Raw genomic sequence first — 19,076 nt, 5'->3', positions numbered from 1 at the left:
CGGCCGCGGAGCGGACGGCACGGGCGGGGCCCCCCTACGCGGCGTGCGGGCAGCCCACCGCAGCGCCGTCCGTCCCCGCTTCCCCCGCGCCGCTGCGGCGGGACCCTTTTAAGCGGGCGCGGCGGGGAGCCCGGAGTAGCACGCGGCCTGGGGAGGGAGCGCGGGGATTGGCGGGGCGGCCGCCCGGCGGCCACACCCCCCTAGAAAAGGGACGCTGTGAGTGGCGGGGGGAGAAGGTAAACAGAGCCGGCCGGCCCTGCCTGCTGGCCAATCGGGGGGGCGGGAGGGGGCTCCGAACCTGACGTGATGGGACTCGGCGCGGCCGTTCCCGGGCAGGAGCACGCGGGCGGCGCGCGGCGCGGGGCGGGCGGCGGCGCGGCGGGCGGTCTCCTCTCCCCCGGCCCCCGCGCTGGCCGGGCGGGCGGCGGGCGGTGCTCCCCCCCGCCGGCTGCGCGCCGCCCCCGGGGGGCGGCGGTGAGGGACCTGCCCGGCGCCCCGCTATTTATTTTTCCCCCGTTCTCCACCGCGCCGCTCTTGCCCGCACCGCAGACGCCCCGCGCCGCGGGCGGGCCATGGCTGGCGGCGGCGCGGCCGGCCCGGCGGGCGCGCACTGAAGGCGCCCGGAGCCCCCCGTCGCCGGGGCGCGGCCGCACCATGTCGGCCGTCGCCTACGTGGACTTCGTGGCGGCGCAGTGCCTGGTCTCCATCTCCAACCGCTCCGCCGTGCCCGAGGCGGCGCGGCTGAAGGTGCCGGGCGAGGGAGAGGCGGCCCGGGAGCTGCGCGACCCCCGCGACGCCTGGAAGGACTACTGCGCCCTGCTGGCCATCGCCAAGAGCCTGCTGGAGCTGAACAAGTACCGGCCGCTGCCCGCCCCCTCCGTCTGCAGCGACAGCGTCGAGAGCCCCGACGAGGACGCGGGCTCCGACAGCGACGCGGCCACCGAGCCGGGCTGCAGCCCGCCCCGCAGCCCGCCGCCGGGGCCGCCCCCCCGCCTGCGCGCCGCCGGGGACGCCCCCAAGGGGAAGCTGGCGGCCGAGAAGCGGCACAAGTGCCCCTACAGCGGCTGCGGCAAGGTCTACGGCAAGTCCTCCCACCTGAAGGCGCACTACCGGGTGCACACAGGTCAGCGGCGGCGGCGGGCGGAGGGAGGGGAGGAGGGAGCGAGCGCCTGTCCTCAGATGAACCCGGCCGGCGGCGCGCCCGGCGCCCCCTCGCGCCCCCGCGCCCTGCCTTTCCGCCTTGGCTCTGGGGATTCGGGTTTTTTCTTCCTTTCTTCCCTTCCCACCCGCACCCCTTTACCCCTGGCCCGCCGCTCTCTGCCCCTCCTCTCCCTTCCCGCGGCGGTGCCGGACCGGCCGCGGGAGCGGGCGGCCGCCCCGGGCGGGGCTGCAGCAGAGCCTGCCGCCGCTGCCTGCCCGCTGCCTGCGCGGGGGGGGTGCAGCGGGCGCCTCCCGCGGCCGGGGCGGCAGCGCCGGGGAACGCCGAGCCCGCTCGGGGTGGCGGGTGAGGTAGTCACCGGGGCGGCGGGAACGGGGCCTCCTGCCGGTGTAGGCGGGCGGGCACCCGCACGGCGGCCGAACTGCCACGCGTATCCCCGAACCGGGTGGGGGCGGGACGGCCCACGCCGCGCTGCGGACGGGCGCGCGCTGCCCGCGCCCCTCGGCTCCGCCCGCCACCGCGTCCCGCTCCCCCGCTGCGCGGCCCGCGTCTGCGGAGCCTCCCTGAGCCGCAGCTCGCGGCGGCGGAGCCGGGCCGGCGGCCGCGGTGCCGGGGCGGGGGCGGGCGGCGCTGCCGCCGCGCCGCGGGGAAGGGCGGGGGCGGCTCCTCGCGCCGCGGGAGCGGCACTCGGGGCGCTGGCGGGACCCGGGGCCGGCCGGCGCGGGACCCAGCGGGAGGGACGGGAAAACTTAGGAAGCGCGTCCCCTGAAAACCGGTGTCAGCTCCGCGGGCTCCCCCCGGTGGGGCAGCCCGCCGCCGGACTAGTGCCCACAGCGTGCCGGCGCCGCGGCTCCGGCCGAGCAGAAACGGGCGCCGTCCCAGGCGACTGGCCGCGGCTCTGCCCGGCGGTCCTCGCGGTATCGGTGGTCGCGACCCAGCTCAGGCGCGTTCCACGAGGGCTTAATTCATCAGGCTGCGCGATACCCCTGTCCTCGCCCGGGCGCTTTAGAGGGTGTGGCAACATGGAAACCTACAGATAAAAAAAATTCTGCTGCAGCGATTCGTACTTCCTCCGGCTCTGCCTGAGCACTAAGGGAAAGCAATTGTAGAATTTTCTGTGATTTTTTTGTGGTTTGTTTTTTTTTTTAAGCCCTCTAGTGCAAGTGGCTGAATGGAACCCTTTACGTCTCTGAATTGCAATTGGGGCCACAGTGCAGCACACAAAGCTGCTTAAAAATTGCTCTAAATTAAAGGGTTGCGTGGAAGTATGGGAAGGAGCAGATCAAAGGAGACAAGTGCTGCCAACACTTAATTTCACGTGCTTCACGTCTGTTCAGTTAGACGGTCGTTCTTTTCTGGGTTTTGTCTGTTCACAGTGATGGTAAGTGGTGAAGTACAAACCGAGTTGATCACCCGAGGGGTGTGCTGCCAGGCATTGCTGTAGTATTTAACGCAGCTTGGGTAGGATGTGGCCACGTTTGAGCTCCAGCTAAGCTTCTGTTGCTCGGGCTTGCTTGTGAGCCTAGGTGTGTGTGCACTGCAGAGGAGGCGACCCGGTGCAGGTTGCCTACCAGTGCCCTGCTGCCAGATCTGCTGGGTGCTTAGCTCCAGAGATCGGGGGAGGAGGAGGATTACTGGACACGGCTCAGCGCGGTGAGCTCCGTGGTCAGGCAGTTAAGACTGCCTCCATGAGCCAGGAGGGAGGACGTTCAGTGGTGACCCTGTACTGACCTCGGGACCTGTGCCAAGGATTGTTTTGTTACCGGCTCAGAGGCTGCAGCTCTGATGCTCTTTTGGAGGCTGAATGTAACTCATGCCTTGCAAAATGTTGGCTCATAAGTGACCAAGAAAATGCGTTAGCATAATTTCCACTTACTACCCCATGCTCAACTATCCACCCCAACATGGGAACCAAAGTAGACATTGTCTGGGATAGCATTCTGGGGGATGACATGTAAATTAATGTACTGTACAACCCACATGGTTTGCTGTAAGCAGTAGTGTTATAACAAGTACCTCCCGAAGTGGCATGAGTTTTAGCATGTGCTGCTCACAAGTGGGTGGCCTTAGCTCCAAGTATGAGATGTACCTTCACAGTGTGTCTGTGTAATTAAAAACACTACAGACACCCAGCAGCATTGAACTTCCAGAGCTTCCTGATGTGAACAGTTAATTGTAGCTAACTGAAATGCTAAATGATACTGCTAACGCTGATTATTTTTATAGATGAGAGAACAATTCCTTAGCAACAGTAGGATTCAGTGGGACCTCTGGAATTAATTCATAATTTCATATTGCAGAGCATTAATGCTTCCTCGTTAGTACCATTTTCTTTCCTTTTTTTCATTTCTCTCTTGTATATCTGAGCCTCTTGAATTCATCTGCCTTCCATTTTTTTATTGGGCCACCGACTGGGTTTCTTGCTGCTGTGTAGCCTTTAGTGGAAGTAGGTATGCAGCCACCTGTAGAAGCCTCCTGGTCTTAAACTTTAAATATTTAATCTCAGTCTCTCTGTCTTGGAAAATGGCTCTAGGACTTCTGTTTGCACCTGTGCGCTTGCTTGTAGCCACAGCTCTCTTTACTCATGGATACTAACCAAGCAAGTTGGAAGGCTCTGGATGCTCCTCTGTTCTGTGTAGTGAGAATACAAAAACTCACCAGACCATCTCTACTAAGCTAATGCAAAGCAATAAATGAAATACCAAATACAGGTAGAAGAGTAGGAGACCAAAGACTCTTATGCTCAGAGTTCTGTATTTTATTAATGATTCCTTGTATGTGTTGGTTCAAAGGCATTCCATATTTCCAAGACTAAATTTGTCTATGTAACTGCTTGAAGTTTGGGCCTTTGATGATGACTCTAGTTCGATTTCCAGGCGACACAAATTAGCCATCCATCAGCAATTGTCTTCTGCGTTATTGTAACAGAGACGGGTCAGCAGGTGGCACTGCACGTCCTGTTTGTGCAAACAGCCCCCTTGCTTGTGCGGCCAATCCCACTGCACTCGGCCTGAATTAGCAGAGCAGGATTTGTAGGAGGAAGCCAAGGAAGTCTGAACTCTGTCCCTTCCCGGGGTGATAATCACTCCTCGCAAGACCCCTGGTGTTTCTGCAGTACGATCAGGCACTTCTTCATTCTGTCATATATATGTACTTACATTCGAGATGTATTAACTTGCAAAGACCCGGGGACACAAGGACAAGCATGTCACTCAAACTGAGCTATTGCCTCCCGTGTCCCTTCATAGATTCCCGAAGTAACTTGGAATCTATTAGTTACGTTCTGGTATCTTCAGCAGGCAGAGCGTTACAGGTAAGGTTGTTCTGCGTGAGCTGTTTCCAGTAGCATCTCTGAGGTGCGTGGTGCTCGGCGTAGGTAAGAAAAGATGGCATTATCCCCAGTGGCTTACAAGCCAAAAGCTGTTTGTTGGGAAGGCAGGTGAAGGGATAGCTCTACAACGTGACCATACCTTAGGTTTCCCCATCCCTTACGGGATGGTCTTGCAGGAGTATATATAGTACATGTAAACTCTGCTGAGGTTTGGTGGTGGTAGGAGGGATTATGAGTCATGTGTCCACTTGAGAGTCTTGAACATTGAGATGGTGTGACCAAGCCTTGCAGACTTTCCCTTCAGAGCACAGAAAAATGCCCAGACACATAGGCAAGACGTGCGAGACCTGAGCCCTGAGTGTGTTGCAGAGGTCAGGAGAAGGCAGGGGACTCAGACCAAGAAAATGACAAGCAACAGCAGGTACACAGAAAGTTACTTGAAAATGCACAGACTTCTCTAAATGGGCAGTTCTAAGGGTTTGATTATGACTGGTAGTGCATAGGGTTATAGTTAGCCTCAAAGGTGATGGTGGGGAGCGGAAGAGAGAGGGATGTGCAGGCCAAAGAGTTTCCAAGGAAAATAAAGGCATATGAGAATAAACAACCCATCTCAGTCAGAACCTCTGGGCAGGCAGCATGGAGCAACAGGCAAGACACTGATAGGGAGAGGGAGAGAAATTGGCAGGAGAAACAAACTTTTAAGGAATGTACATTGTCTATCATGGTGTTGAGTACAAGCCAGTTAAAGGGCACTTGGTTGCTGAGAGGAGATCCTCCTGGTCAGGAAAGAGGGACAGAGAAGATGCTATACAGCTGTTTCGTGAGATGTCTCCTTATACAGGATCTGTAGGAGTTTACTTGCCTGGGGAAGTGAATCCCAGAAGCTTCTCAGGATGTGGTGCTGCAGATCAGTGGGAGGTTCACCTCTGCATCAGGTACCCTTAATTAAGAGGTTAAACACACAAAAACCTAATGTGTGAAAAGTTCTCCCTCTTCAGCTAGGCTTTTCAGCCAGCTGCATCATTGTATAGACTAGGTCCAAACAATACCAAGAGTTTGTTACGTGTGGCATTTGGCTTTCAGCAGTGTTCGGTAGCAGGGTTGTAGGCAGAGGCATGGCTCCCTAGGTTGGTCTGCACAGTAGAGCTGAGCAGCCTTTCTGGTAGAAAGGAAAGATAAGCACTGCAGCTTGCCTAGTACAGCAATCTGGATATCACAGCATTGATCCAGCCCCCGTATCAGTTTGGTTTTGACTGTGCTGCTTTGTTACTTGTGTTCTAGATTATCAGTAGCTCGGCAGACTGGTCAGATGCTGATACGCTGACAATCCTCTGCTCTCTGGGGGCCTTTCGGGGTATTTTGTGGGAGCATAATTTGAAATTTAGCCTTTTAAGCCCTTCTTATCCAGCTCATGCAATGTCACTTCAGATCTTTAGATCCTTTAGAAGAAGACTGAAGAGCCGAAAGTGGAGCCACCAGGACATTTTTTGCTAAATTCAGACCTCCATCTGAGATGCCCATTCTCATGGGTTAATGAAATGTGCGAATGGCTGGAGTTCTAACAGGAATGTTTCTAGGTCTTGGAGAAACATGATCCTACTGACTGACTGGAAGCCTTGCCAGCTAAGTAAGGTAGGCAAAAGTCTTCAAGATTAAGTTCAGTGTAGCCTGACTCCCAGTGTTTAGTTGGTTTTGGTTTTGAGTTTTTTCCTGCTAAAAATAAAAACTTTAAGGACGTGTATGTGTCACAGTGGGAAAGCATTCCAGGAAGATTGTATATTAATTGAGTTGACGTAAAGCAGTGGACATGTACAACAGAAGCAATGAACAGGCATCACCCATAAGAGTGCAAATACTGTTTCCAGATGGATGTGTTGAAAATGCAGCTTTACCGAGTTTCTGCACGCTGTTGTGCTGTGGCGCTGAAGACTGTGTGGTGGGTGTCACCTGCTCTTGTTAGCTTGTGTGTCTTGTAGCCCTAGCTGTTAGGATCCCTGCAGGAATGATCATTCCCCTTCATCACCTGCCATGCTGGCATTGCACAGCTCCCAGACCTGCAGCTGTAAGAGCAGGGAGAGGCCAAGTTAAGGTTAAACAGCCAGACTCTGAGGTAGTGATGGCAAAGCACACTTCATATACTGTTTACTTGTGATAGCGTAGTTCACCATCTATATTCAAGTAGCAATGACTGTGAATAGCCTGAAAGTGCTCTGTAAATATCTTAAACTTCAGGGAAGAGCCTGTTGAAACATGGACTAATCTCATGTCCATATCTCAAATCTCATGTCTCACTGGGGATAATGCCATCTTTTCTTACCTACGCTGAGCACCATGCACCTCAGAGATGCTACTGGAAACAGCTCACACAGAACAACCTTACCTGTAACGCTCTGCCTGCTGAAGACACCAGAACGTAACTAATAGATTCCAAGTTACTTCGGGAATCTACGAAGGGACACGGGAGGCAATAGCTCAGTTTGAGTGACATATCTCATGTCTCTCATAAAGAGAGACTTTGTGAAATAACAAAAAATACATCATTTCTCTGAATGAATGTGAAATTGCATTCCTCTTTCCTCTGCCAAAAATGTTTCCCCTTAGCAAGTATTTACTCATTCCAACAGGGAAGAGCTTAAACCCAGTGCTCTTCAGTCCCAAGTAAGTGCCCTAAGCACCAGGCTAGGAGGTGGTCTTTCGCTGTTGCTAAGTTAATATTTAAGTATTGCTGCATAACAGAGCTGGTTCAAATGGAGGTAAGATAGGAAAGGGGAAGAGGTAGGAACTTGTCCCATGTACCCAAGAGTGTACGGCTGAGGGCACTCCTCTCAACTGTGAAAGTATAGATGTAACTCTGGCTGCTCTCAGGTAGCTTCCCTGACTGGTGTGTTTGTGTGTACACACACACAGAAAGCCTTTTGTATGGCAGGCAGGAGGGATTGTGATCTGGCAGAGAAACTGTAATGATGTCCCTTGCATCTGATGCTGTGTCACGTGGAGGTAACTGCAAGACTGAGTCTTGCCGGGATTTAGGTTCCCAGCAGCACAGCAGTGGTGAGGTTTTAGCAGGTGGGTTTGCATCTGGCCTTCTGAAAGGGACTCAAACACGTGCATATGCATGCAGCTGTTGAGTGGTTGTTTTGAGGATGTCAGAGCAGTCGAAATACTTGCTGAAAGCGGCGTTTTAACACCTGAATTGTCCTGTAGTGTTTAGTCCTGAGTGCTGGCAGAATAAACCCCTTGCTGCAACCCATCCATCCATTGCCTGTCCCATAAGCAGTGTCTGATCTGTTGCCTGACCTGATGGCTGTGGTTTAGGTGTTGCAGAAGCCCTTGTTCTAGGCACACGGTACCTAGCATCCTCACTGCAGATGTCCCTCTGTGTTTTTTCATACCAGCATCTGTACCTTGTGGTTGCCATGTGTTTTGATGACCTGATTTTGGAATATCCCAGAAGAAAAAGACTGTTCAAAAAGAGAGCCTCTGCTCTCTCTGCCCCAAAGTGGATGCAAAGATGTCTGTAAGATCCGTGTTCACTGGAGTATCTTGCATGTGAACGTTTGATCAAAATCCTGTGTCCCACAGGAAATTGCTCATTCAGGGTGTGTGGGGCAAGTGATGCTCTGGGAGGGGGAAGTAAGAGAGACTTGAGATACAGCTAGTCTGAAGCAAGGAAGATAGCCTGCATTTTATTTTTTTCCCTCCTCCTTGCAACAAGCTGGACTATGTTCTTGACATCCACCTACAGAACCTGTCATACTTCAGAAGACACTGAGACATACAAGAGTGGTGGCTAAGTGGGATCACAGGGAAGAAAAAATCAAAATTGCTTATCATTGTCATCTCTAAGTCAAGTATTGTGGTACAGGACCAGTTATTCCTAGGGCACCAATATTTCTTTGGAAACTTTAGGCTCCAGCAGCCACAGAGGTACCAAGGAGGACCTTGGAAGATGAAGGTGGGGATTAGATTCTCTCATTTGAACCATGCAGAGCCAGTTATGCCAGTCCTGTTTTGCCAAGTAGTTTTGCTCCCTGCTGGTGGCCAGAGATGTTGCTATTTGGGCTTTCCTTCCGTATTTGTGTGCTTTCCCTTCTTCCTCTTTCCCATCAGCTGCCCGGCAGGAGGGGTCAGCCCTGCAGCAGTTCAGTTGGGCTGGGCTTCAGGGCAGGTGCCACAGGCAGGAGGTGTCCCTGCAGCAGGAGGTACTGGCTAGCTGTGCCATGTCAGCCGCTGGGCAAGGTGGGAGCCATGCATAGACACCACACCCCAGAAGTCAAACTCTGAACCATTCTGCAGTTTTGATTCTTAAAATAGTTGCTGCTGTGAATACTGGGCAGCACAGTCCTACCATGTGCTTGGTGGTGTCATCTTTAATAACATAGGCCAGTCAAGGGTGTCTAATGAGGTGTCCATTCATGCAGCTGTAGCTACAGTCCATTTAGTTTTCTAGTTAATGTGTAAAGTAGCATCATTAACATTATTTGACAGCAAACTGTTCTTCATTAGCTAGTACTGATGCCAGACTCCGGACTCATGGTTGTGTCCAGCCTCACTTTTGTCAGCGAGGAAGACAGTGTGAGCCTAGCAAATGGTTCGTCGTTGCCGGGCTTCCATCCACACCAACAACAATCTCCGAATGTCTTCTGTAATGCCAGTGCTCATGCAATTTCAGTAATTCATGTAAAATTAGTACTTCATTTCACCACAGATGCTCAGTGTGCTGCAGTCCTAGTGCATGTCCTGTTACATGCCAAGTGATTTTCCCAAGTGTGTGATCATTGGCTTTGTCTTCAGCTTTTTCAAACACGGCCTCCCCTCTCACAGAAAAGTCACTCAGAACTTCTCGTCCCCTCATTTGTCCAAATGAATTAATCTTTGTTAAAACCGCTGTGAGCTGCAGCTCTGAACTTCAGTCATCCACATCTAAAGCAGCATTTTTGTAGTGAGCAGGCAGATGATGAATGAGGATACCAGTACTACCTGTACTATTAACAAGTCTGCTAATGCCTACTCTGTATTCTTTTCCAGAAACCTTTCCTGCGCAAGACTACAATATGAAGAAATCCCAGGGTAGGGCAAAAAGCTAAATAATTTACTGTCTATTCAGAATAAAATGGAAATGGAATAAAGTGGACCTGCCTCAGGGCATACAAAGCAGCTTGGATACAGAGTTTAAACTCACAAAGAAGAAACTAACCATTTGCAGTAGAGGGTGGTGAGAAGGAGCAGGGAGACAAGGTCAGGTGAAGCAAGAGAACAAAGATCAAAAGGATCTATAGTGGCCTTTGTATCTGTATGGGATTTAAAGCAGGTCAGGCCTTCTGGAGTTCTTTAGACTCCATAGAAGACCTCTGAAGAGTCACTGCTAGCTTGTGCTCAGCATAAACTATGCCTCTTACTACATTCCTGGTAGCACCCAGGACGAAGAATGGGAGTTCTGCAGATGTACCTATTCCTATAGCCTGTAAATCAGTTTCTGTTTCACTTGTTAGTTCTGTAAGTTGCCCTGGATATATGTGTATATATATATTTTTTTTTAAGTAATTATTTATATCTTTTGTCTCTTGCGTTCAGATCATACTGCGTGTAGTTTTAAGATACCATGATATTCCATTGGTTCTTCCTTCATCTCTTGATGGAAATCCCATCTAAGGCATGTCTTAAAGCATAAGTAGCATACTGCCACCATAGGAAGCTTGCATAAACCTCTTTTGATGGTTCATTCTGCTTGTTTCAAGCTTTAGCATTACTACTTCCAGAACTAAGGGGAAAAATCATATGGAAAAGGTATTTCTTGACTGAGACATGACACAGGAATCTGTATCTCCAGATGGAGACAGCACTAGCTTGCATTGCAGCTCTGTGGGCTGTTGCCTGCCTGGCTGTGTGTGAGTTGCAAGACCTATTTGCTCAGTGGACTCTTACACAAGCATCTCTGCTGCTTTAAAAAAAGGCATGTCAGATGCAACCAGCAAATACAGCAGCTGTTTTTGCTGAGTGGGCAATCATCACATGTCATCAGGTGTCTCTACCTTGCCTTAAAAGCTGCCTAGACACACACTGTACACCGGCTCTGCACCTATTAAGTCTGTCCCTGAGGCCAACCCTCTAGGCTGGTGTCTTCCGCTACAGCTTTGTAACCAAGGGGAGCAGCAGATCGTCAGGCTTGGAGACACCCCCAGAGGGCCTGGAATAAGCCTCCCTTCCCCCTTGTCTCTTTGTTCTGAGAAGTCTGGAGCTTAATGCATCCTGATGCCAGGGATTATACCTGGTCTGCTTTTGTATATGCACCTCCAAAGTGGCTGTGACAGCCTCTGTGGGCTTGTGTCGCTGAGGTGGTGGTGCCATTCTCTACCACTGTGCCTGGGGCTTAGCAGTGGGTGGTGGGTGCTGGTGGTGGCTCTCATGAGTCTGAGGGAGCACAGCCAGCTGTCTCCAGCAGCCATCTCTTCTGCATTCACCATCCTGGTGCATGGCAGCTCTCGTCAGTAGCAGGGCATGCCTCCACCGTGCCAGGCTCCCTGTGGCCTTTGGCGTGTTCGCCCTGCCTGGCTCAGGGCTGGTTCCCTGGGGAGTGCAGTGCCAAACTTATACAAGGGATCCTGAGCAAAGCCTGCCTTTCGCCAGAGCTTTGAGGTTATGCTGCAGGACCTAGAAGCGTTTTCCACCTGGCATGTGGAGTGGGTGAATTCCAGTAACCGGGCTGCATTTTGTCTTCCCATCTGTAGTTCTGGGAGGGCAGGGGGAAGCTCAAGGGCTATGTGGAGCCAATTCAAAACACTGCTTTTAGGCACCCTGGTTGGATAGTACCATGTCTAAAATGTAGGTGCTGCACCCCAAGAGCGTGATCCTTGTTATCCAGCCTAAGCACTTGTCTCCATGTAGTACAGTCAGGCACTTCTGCAGGCCAAAGAGCTGTCCTGGGGTGGGTGGTTGGAGATGCAGCTTCTGGGCCTGAGGCAGGATGCCTGAGCTGCAAGTGCCTGACATAGAGCCATGTACTGGATGCCTCCACACATGCAAGAGGTATAGCGCTTCTACTTTCCCCGGGAGGAGCTAGAAAGCTGTTCTGCACCTCCCGCTGCTGCCTGCTTGCAGGAGCTGCGACAGAAACCGTGAGATAGATAGCAAAAGAGCAGCACAAGTGAAACACTTGCCTCAGATGCCGAGGCTGGGCGCTGGGCAGGGCAAAGCCAGGGGAGGATAGTGGTATGAGCACTCGGTACAGCTCCTGGTGCTGCTTGGCCATGTCGCTGCGGTCATGGCCTTCATGCATGTGTGAGCCTACATACTGTTTTAATTAATTTCTTTTGTACCAGCAGTGGTTGTTCAGAAGGGCTTCCAACCGTGTCTGAATGCATACAGCAGGGAGCCAAGAAACCTGTTTATAAAAAAAAAAAAAATAGCCCTGGATCAGGATGGCTGGCAGCCGTGCCTGCACCGGGCTCAGGCAGCAGGCCGGTTTGGCTCCCTCTGCATCCTTCTGCCCTGACCAAGGACCAGCATCGCCACGAGGTAAGGGAAGAAAGCATAACCATGCTGCGGCTGCCCGAGGGACTGCTGCACCCTGCGCGGTCCTGCTCATCCAGTTGCAGCTCTGCTGCACACTGGTTGGTCTGGGATGGAGCAGCCGCCTGTCAGGGAGCACCATATCATTAGGAGCCTAAACTGTGAAAACGGCTGTGTTATTTAAGAGAAGCTCACTAGGGCTTTCTGGGCCCACGATGTAGCTACATCTCAGCTTACCTGGTCTATCCTTATCCTCCTGGGCTTTTTGGATGCCATCAGACACTCCCCCCACCTCTTTTATTCTCCCTACAGCTGTGCCATTCTTTTCTAATGCTGGCTGGCCTCTTTGTGTCTGGGCTGTTCATTGAAGCCTTTAGCCTTTTTTGCTGCTGTTGTGTCTGGGGAGGACTCCAAGGCACACTTTCTTGTAAACTACTCCTTTTTTTGCAGTCTGTAAATGTAAAGCAGGCTCGCCTGTTGTGCCAAACTTCACAGTACCAAGAAATACTGGAGTTCTTGAGTTTCCTTCCAACTCTTCCAAGCTGGAAAACTCCTGGGATAGTTTTTATAATTTCATGGTTGAATATAAATAGCTGTCACATAGCTGTCACTTATATTCCCTTCAGGAGGCTCTTAAGAAAGGGAATTAAGACATCAAACTGCAGCAGTGTGTGATGTCTGTGACTGAAAGCTTTCATGTGAACTTAAGCACCATTGATTTCTGTCTGTGCCATGGACTAGGGTCAGCTTTGCTGGTCAGGAGATGCTGTGTCTGTGCCTGTAGGCACAGCCTGTGCAACCCACAGAGGTGACCTGCAGGGATGTGTCGTGCCAGGAAGGTTACAGTGAGTGCTGTTCAGTCCTCACACAAAAGCAAAGGCGTGGTGTGGTTTAGGTTAAAATATTTGGTTTAGTTCTTCACCATCATAGCAGACATTTATATCAATATAGTTGGGAATAATGAGGCAGTTTTCCTGTCCTCAAATCAGCCATCTAGGAGACAGACACTCTGGAGCAGCTTGGATTTCTGGGGGAAGGGAGGAGAGGGGGCATGGGACTTTTCTTTGCAGCCACAATGGTTTTGTTCTATGTGTTAGCAACCCAAGGCTGCACTGCTTTCCCCAGTCCTTCCCTGGTCCGTTCTCCCAGGGCTAGAATGACTTGTCTTAGGTGAAAGATTTTTTTTGGCTTCTTTTCTAGTGGTTACAAATTATTTTATTCAGCAGAATGGAAGCGTCAGAGGAATAATATTGGCGCTCTGTTCCCATACCACCATAGTGAGCCTGACATGAAAAACGTGCAGGCACAAGCAGAGCTCATCTGTTGTTTTGACAGTCTTTGGGGTCATGTAAGGTTCTGCATCGGAGTGTGAGTTTCATGCGGTTGGAGGGATTTGGCTTCTGCTGGAGGTGAGGCTGAAACCTGATGAAGCGAGTCATCAACAACTCCACAGACGCTGGCACCACGGCAGGAAACAAAAGCAGCTTTTTCCCCTCAGCAGCCTGTTCCCTGGCTCGTTGGCGAACCTGGTACGTGCCTCCCTGCATTACCCCCACCCCCTGAAATGTCTTGTCATCCTTCCCTCTCTGCAGGCGAGCGACCATTCCCCTGCACGTGGCCTGACTGCCTTAAAAAGTTCTCCCGCTCTGACGAGCTCACCCGGCACTACCGAACCCACACCGGCGAGAAACAGTTTCGATGCCCCCTCTGCGAGAAGCGGTTCATGCGGAGCGACCACCTGACAAAGCATGCCCGGCGCCACACCGAATTTCACCCCAGCATGATCAAGCGATCCAAAAAGTCCAGCTCCAGCAGCTCCTTGTGAAGGCAGGGCTGGCCCAGGGAGGGGAGTGTGGAAGGCAGGGGAAGCGAGCTGTGGCAAGGATGCAGGCAGCAGCATCAGAGCATGAGCATCGGCTGTGATGCCAGTCACCCTTGCCATCCAAAAGCACATGTAGCCAACATTAAAAAGAAAAAAAAATACTCTGTGCCCCCCTCCCTGTCCTCCACCTCCCCACCCTGCTCTGATAACAACAGTCTGGAGCAAGTGGACTGCAGGGTGAGAGGAGGGGAAGGATAGCCAGCAGAAGGGGCGACCACCGCCTCTAATGTAAAGTGTTGATGCTGGTGTACATACATCTGACTGGATGGTCTGGCCTGTGCCACCACAGTAGCATGACCCCAAGGTCTTTGTGATTGCTGTGTCATGAACATGTTTTGTTGAACAGTGTAATGCTGCTTGTATTTAGAGTTTGTCAAGTAAAAACACTTTCTGAGTCACGTAAATAACTCTCAGATAAAAACTCCATAGCACATTGTAGAAGTGGGTTTATTTCTGTGTCAGAATGATCCTGCATTTAAAGAGACTGTTAAGAGAAACATTACGTATGTTACTAATCATGTCTCATTGATATACTGAGGTAAGGTGAATTTATACTCAAGAAGGCCCATTAAAGTAAATGGGTCCTTTTAATTTTTCTTTGTATTAACTACACTTTTGAATATAAGCTGTACTTTTCCAGTAAAAACATGTATAATTCAAGAAGATACTTAAAGCAAAAAAAAGCCCCACAACAGCTCAGTCGTTTTCTGACCATATGTGTATTTAGCTGTTATTCACTTACCTGGAAAAATACAAGCCAGCCTAGATAACGTGGCATGGGCGTGGGAGCAGAAACTTATGTCTCTCACTTGATCCTATACTTTTATTTTGTCAATAAATACAGTACTGTACTATAGAAATGCCACTAACAGTGCTTTATTCTGCTGTGTTTTGTTTGAATGGATGCATAACAGCAGCTACCATCTTTATAAACTGCTGCTTTTTTAAAGGCTTTTTCTCTTCGTAAACTTGCCTTAAAGATTTATTCTCTTCATACCTTTGCCTGACTCCCATGGGAGTTGTGTGTGCTTATGGAGAGAGTAGACCTTTCCTTAAGAGCACTCTGCTAATGGAAACAGCTGAAATTATTGTAAGGAGCACTTCAAAAGGGCTCCTGTATCTCTGGATCGCCGTTTCTGTAGAGTATGGGGAAAAACCATGAGCTAATTGGAAATACAGGACGGGAGCTGTGTCGTAATACTCCTTACAACATAAGCTTCTCTTGGTACTTTGTGTTGTACCCGTGTCATGCATGGCACGTCAAACAGTGATAAAGGCAATATTAATTTTGTTTTAAAGCTATTTTTTGCTCTTTAAAAGGAGCAAAAACATCACGGAAGGAAAACTTTCTCATGGTCATTTGCTATTTCATTGGGGGGTTTTAGGTTACAAAGCATGAACTGTAAGAGGTTATCAGTGATAGCCCCCCCCCCCCCTCAGCTGCATAAAGGGAGGAGAATTCTGTTTACACATTATTTTTTCCAGAAACATTCTTGTCCTGTTTGTTTTTTACCCCTTCCTCCAGAAGAGGAAGGGCAGGTGCAGCCCTACTATAGGAGACTTAGGGCCAAATTCATCTCATGAGTAATCACACTGAAACCCAAAGTGTTTCCACTGCAGATGAATTTAGGTTGTCTTGTAAAATTCTGTACATAAAACATCTTGTTAGTACATATGCAATTACAGTATCTTACTGTTTTACGTGATAAAAAGCTTGCTTCCTAGTAACAAACATAAAAAACTCAGAGATTAGGGTGTTTTCTTCTACAGTTGTATAAGGCTTTCAGCATTAGAAATCAGTTTGCATTCAGTGCTTTTACCTGTGTAGTTTTATGATAAATTCCATGTGAAGAGAACTGCTTTTAAGGCATTGGGGATATTGAGCAGTCTGGGATATGTTTTCTTCAGTGAAGACATCAGGAAACCAAGCACACTTTCTACCTCCGTTTCAGCTTTTTGAAACATTTATTTTAGAAACGAAACTTTAATTTTTGGTGTCCAAATTGAGTTATAGGGACATGAATTCTTCCTAATAAAAATAGGTAGCCTTGGTATTTCTGTTGATCTAGAAATAAAGAAAGCGTTCTGCTTACCAGTACTGTTAATGCTGCCTCATTGAGTGGGGTCAGGGCCACGTGCAGCCTGGTGACATTCAAAGGTGCATGCACATTTGTCTTCATTTTCCTCTGTGAAGATCTTGCAAAATTTTGAGTCTGCAGTCTGGGTTGTTGCCATATTGTAGGACAAATGCAACACTTGGAAAATTAAGGCCTGATCCTGTGAAATACAAGACCCCTTCACATCCTGTCAACCACAATGGGAAGCCACAGCTGATAAGCAGCTCCTAAATCAGCGTGTCAGATGTTTGATCACTTGGCTACCAGGATTAACCGATACATGGAAGTAAATGGCCAGATTTATGGTTTCCATCTTGCATATTTGGGGTAGAATGCACATTTAAACAAATGTCGTCGTTCCTGCAACATCTGAAAGAATTGACTGGGGGTGGGGTGGGGGGTGTACTTTGGTCCATGGGACAGTGGGACATACAGGCGTATGCCGTCATTGCATGTGACAAGATCCTGTTTCTGAAACAAACTTTCCTAAATGGTAACCCATTTGCTGTAATGTATGCTGTATTTCAGCATTGGAGAGAGGATTAATGTGATTCATTAACCACTAACAATACATTGGGAATAGTCAGGTTTGGAGATTCTATTTTGTTCATTGGGGATTTGGGGGCTTTTGTTTTAATAAAAGCAAATAATAAAAGCTCCAACAAATAAACTGCAGGTTAGTTCTTTGCATCTTGAACTTAAGTTTTGAAGAGTGTTGCAAGTGTTGGAAAAGAAAAGGAAAATCGGGTTCTCTAATACTGTATGTACTTGTATGATTTTGGAAGTACTTAGTAGTTAGGACAGCTCTTCTCCTTGGTTAAGAAAGCCCATTACTATAGAAAAGTCATGGCTTTAAAGGTATAACTATACAACATACTTCTTTTTTTAACAGTTTTACATGACCTGTATTACAGATCTGTTTTCAGTTTGCAGATGGACTTAGCCCAGCATACACCAGACTGGACACGTACTTCAAAATGCTGTTTTACAGACTAGTAATCTGTAACACTGTAAAATACCAACTTCCAACAGTTTAATCAGTTTTATTTTTGTACAGTATTAGTATCCTTTATAAGTTATTTTGCTGTCCTGTTTTGTAAATCACATAAAATTGTAAAAAAAAGAAAAGAAAAAAAAAAGTAGGCATAGATGTTTTTGTACATATGTATATATATATTGTCCAAATAAATAAAAAAGCAATTAAAAAAAAAAAAAAGTTGTTTTGAATGATTGGAGTCAAGCAGTGGTCATCCGAACCAGTCTGAATGATTATGAAAGGAATACTGCTGCACATGATGAAATCTGTGAGTTGTGGCGTGCAAGCCAGCTTCGAAGATCTTGGTGTTGCTGGTCATTATTTAGCATGGGTCTTGTTTTTCTAATTTTCCTAGGTGATTTCACAGGTATTCTTCCTGCTGGTACTGCAGGGAAATGGAGAAACAACTTGCAGAAGGGGAAAAGCATCCCCTCACCAGCATGTTCCAGTTCCCAGGAAGTCTTGCTCCTTTTCAGTGGCTTTAGAGCTCAGACTGGTGCTCTCCCTCGCACCAAGCAGCCGCTCCATGAGCTAGTGATGCTTCAGCCTGTGCAGGCACACTGCTGCCTTGACATTTCCATGGGTTTGAAGGGGTTGCTGGTGTAAGGACGAAAAAGCCATCCATTCAGCCTCTGAAGAAGGGAATGGCAAGGAACCCCATGACAAAAAGCTTACTGACATTTATGGTCAGTGACATAACAGTTGCGTATTGGGTACACATGGCAAAGTTTTGGTAGCAGAGTGTCTACAGGGGTGGCTTTTACGAGAAGCTGCTAGAAGTTTCCCCCGTGTCTGATGGAGCCAGTGCCGGCCAGCTGCAAGATGGACCTGCTGCTGGCCAAGCCTGAGCCATTCAGCAGCAGTGGAAGCACCTCTGTAGTAACATATTAAAGAAGGGGTGGGGGATGGACAGGGGACGGGTGGGCCTGCAAAATGGCAACCGCAGCCAGAGAGAGGAGTGAGAATCTGTGAGAGAAACAACTATGCAGACACCAAGCCTGTGGATGCCCTCACACAGAAGCAGGTGGGTGCCCAAAGGAGGCTGTGACCCTGGGGACGGCCCAGGCTGGAGCAGCTCCTGGCAGGGCCTGTGGCCCCATGTGGAGAGGAGCCCGCGCTGGAGCAGGTTTGCTGGCCGGGCTTGTGACCCCACGGGGGACCCACGCTGGAGCAGGCTGGGCCTGATGGACGGCACCCGTGGGAGGGACCCGCGCTGGGGCGGTTCGTGAAGAACTGTAGCCCATGGGAAGGACTCATGTTGGAGAAGTTCCTGGAGGACTGTGTCCCATGGGAGGGACCCCACGCTGGAGCAGGGGAGGAGTGTGAGGAGCCTCCCCCTGAGGGGGAAGGGGCGGCAGAGGCAGCGTGTGATGGGGCGACCATAGCCCCCATTCCCATCCCCCTGAGCCACTGAATGGGGCAGAGGCAGAGAAAATCAGGACTGAAGTTGAGCCTGGGAAGGAGGGGTGGAGGAAGGTGTTTTAAGGTTTGATTTTATTTCTCATTATCCTACTCTGATTGGATTGGCAATAAATTAAACTAATTTCCCTAAGCCAAGTCTGTTTTGCCATGACAGTGATTGCTGAGTGATCTCCCTGCCCTCATCTCAACCCACGAGCCTTTCGTTATATTTTCTCTCCCCTGTCCAGCTGAGGAGGGGAGTGATGGAGCAGCTGTGGTGGGCACCTGGTGCCCAGCCGGGGTCAGCCCACCACAGGTTGCTAAAAGCAAGTATTTTCATGAACTAACTTAACCTGGTACACTGGAACGGTGCTAGGGTGTGACTGCAAGATGGGACCCTGGACCGAAGGGAGCATGTAACCCTGCAGCAATGCAGGCAAAGATGGAGGGGTAGAAGTATGCCATCTGCATCTAGAGCAAAACTCGTAAGCAGCCTCCAGATTTGACATGATGCTGAGTTGGAGTTCTCTGTCCTCGGGCTTGATGGTCAAAAGACAGATACAACAAACTTAGCATAGGGCTGCTTTTTTTTTTTTTTTCCTAGCTTGTCATGGATTTTAGGAATAAGGGACACAGCTCTG

At 50.0% G+C, this 19,076-nt stretch overlaps 1 protein-coding gene across 3 annotated transcripts; it reads left to right on the top strand.

Annotated features, from left to right (window-relative positions):
- Positions 1-283: 283 nt before the first annotated feature.
- On the top strand, positions 284-17,086 carry KLF9 (KLF transcription factor 9). 3 transcript variants are annotated; one of them, XM_056324160.1, is made up of 4 exons: positions 284-1,123; positions 9,519-9,560; positions 11,813-12,005; positions 13,592-13,731. In XM_056324160.1, the coding sequence occupies exons 1-3, from the start codon at positions 307-309 to the stop codon at positions 11,980-11,982; spliced, it is 1,029 nt and encodes a 342-aa protein (XP_056180135.1). In that variant the 5' UTR covers positions 284-306; the 3' UTR covers positions 11,983-12,005; positions 13,592-13,731. The 3 variants fall into 3 exon arrangements, with proteins under 3 accessions (XP_056180135.1, XP_056180136.1, XP_056180134.1); XM_056324161.1 differs by lacking the exon at positions 9,519-9,560 and having other exon boundaries at positions 286-1,123; XM_056324159.1 differs by lacking the exons at positions 9,519-9,560; positions 11,813-12,005 and having other exon boundaries at positions 301-1,123; positions 13,592-17,086.
- The last annotated feature ends 1,990 nt before the right edge of the window (positions 17,087-19,076 follow it).

The sequence above is a fragment of the Falco biarmicus genome, chromosome Z (genome assembly GCF_023638135.1).
Source record: "Falco biarmicus isolate bFalBia1 chromosome Z, bFalBia1.pri, whole genome shotgun sequence".
NCBI classification, from domain to species: domain Eukaryota; kingdom Metazoa; phylum Chordata; class Aves; order Falconiformes; family Falconidae; genus Falco; species Falco biarmicus.
Note: the sequence above shows the minus strand (reverse complement) of the source record. Positions and strands in the feature narration are given on the sequence as shown.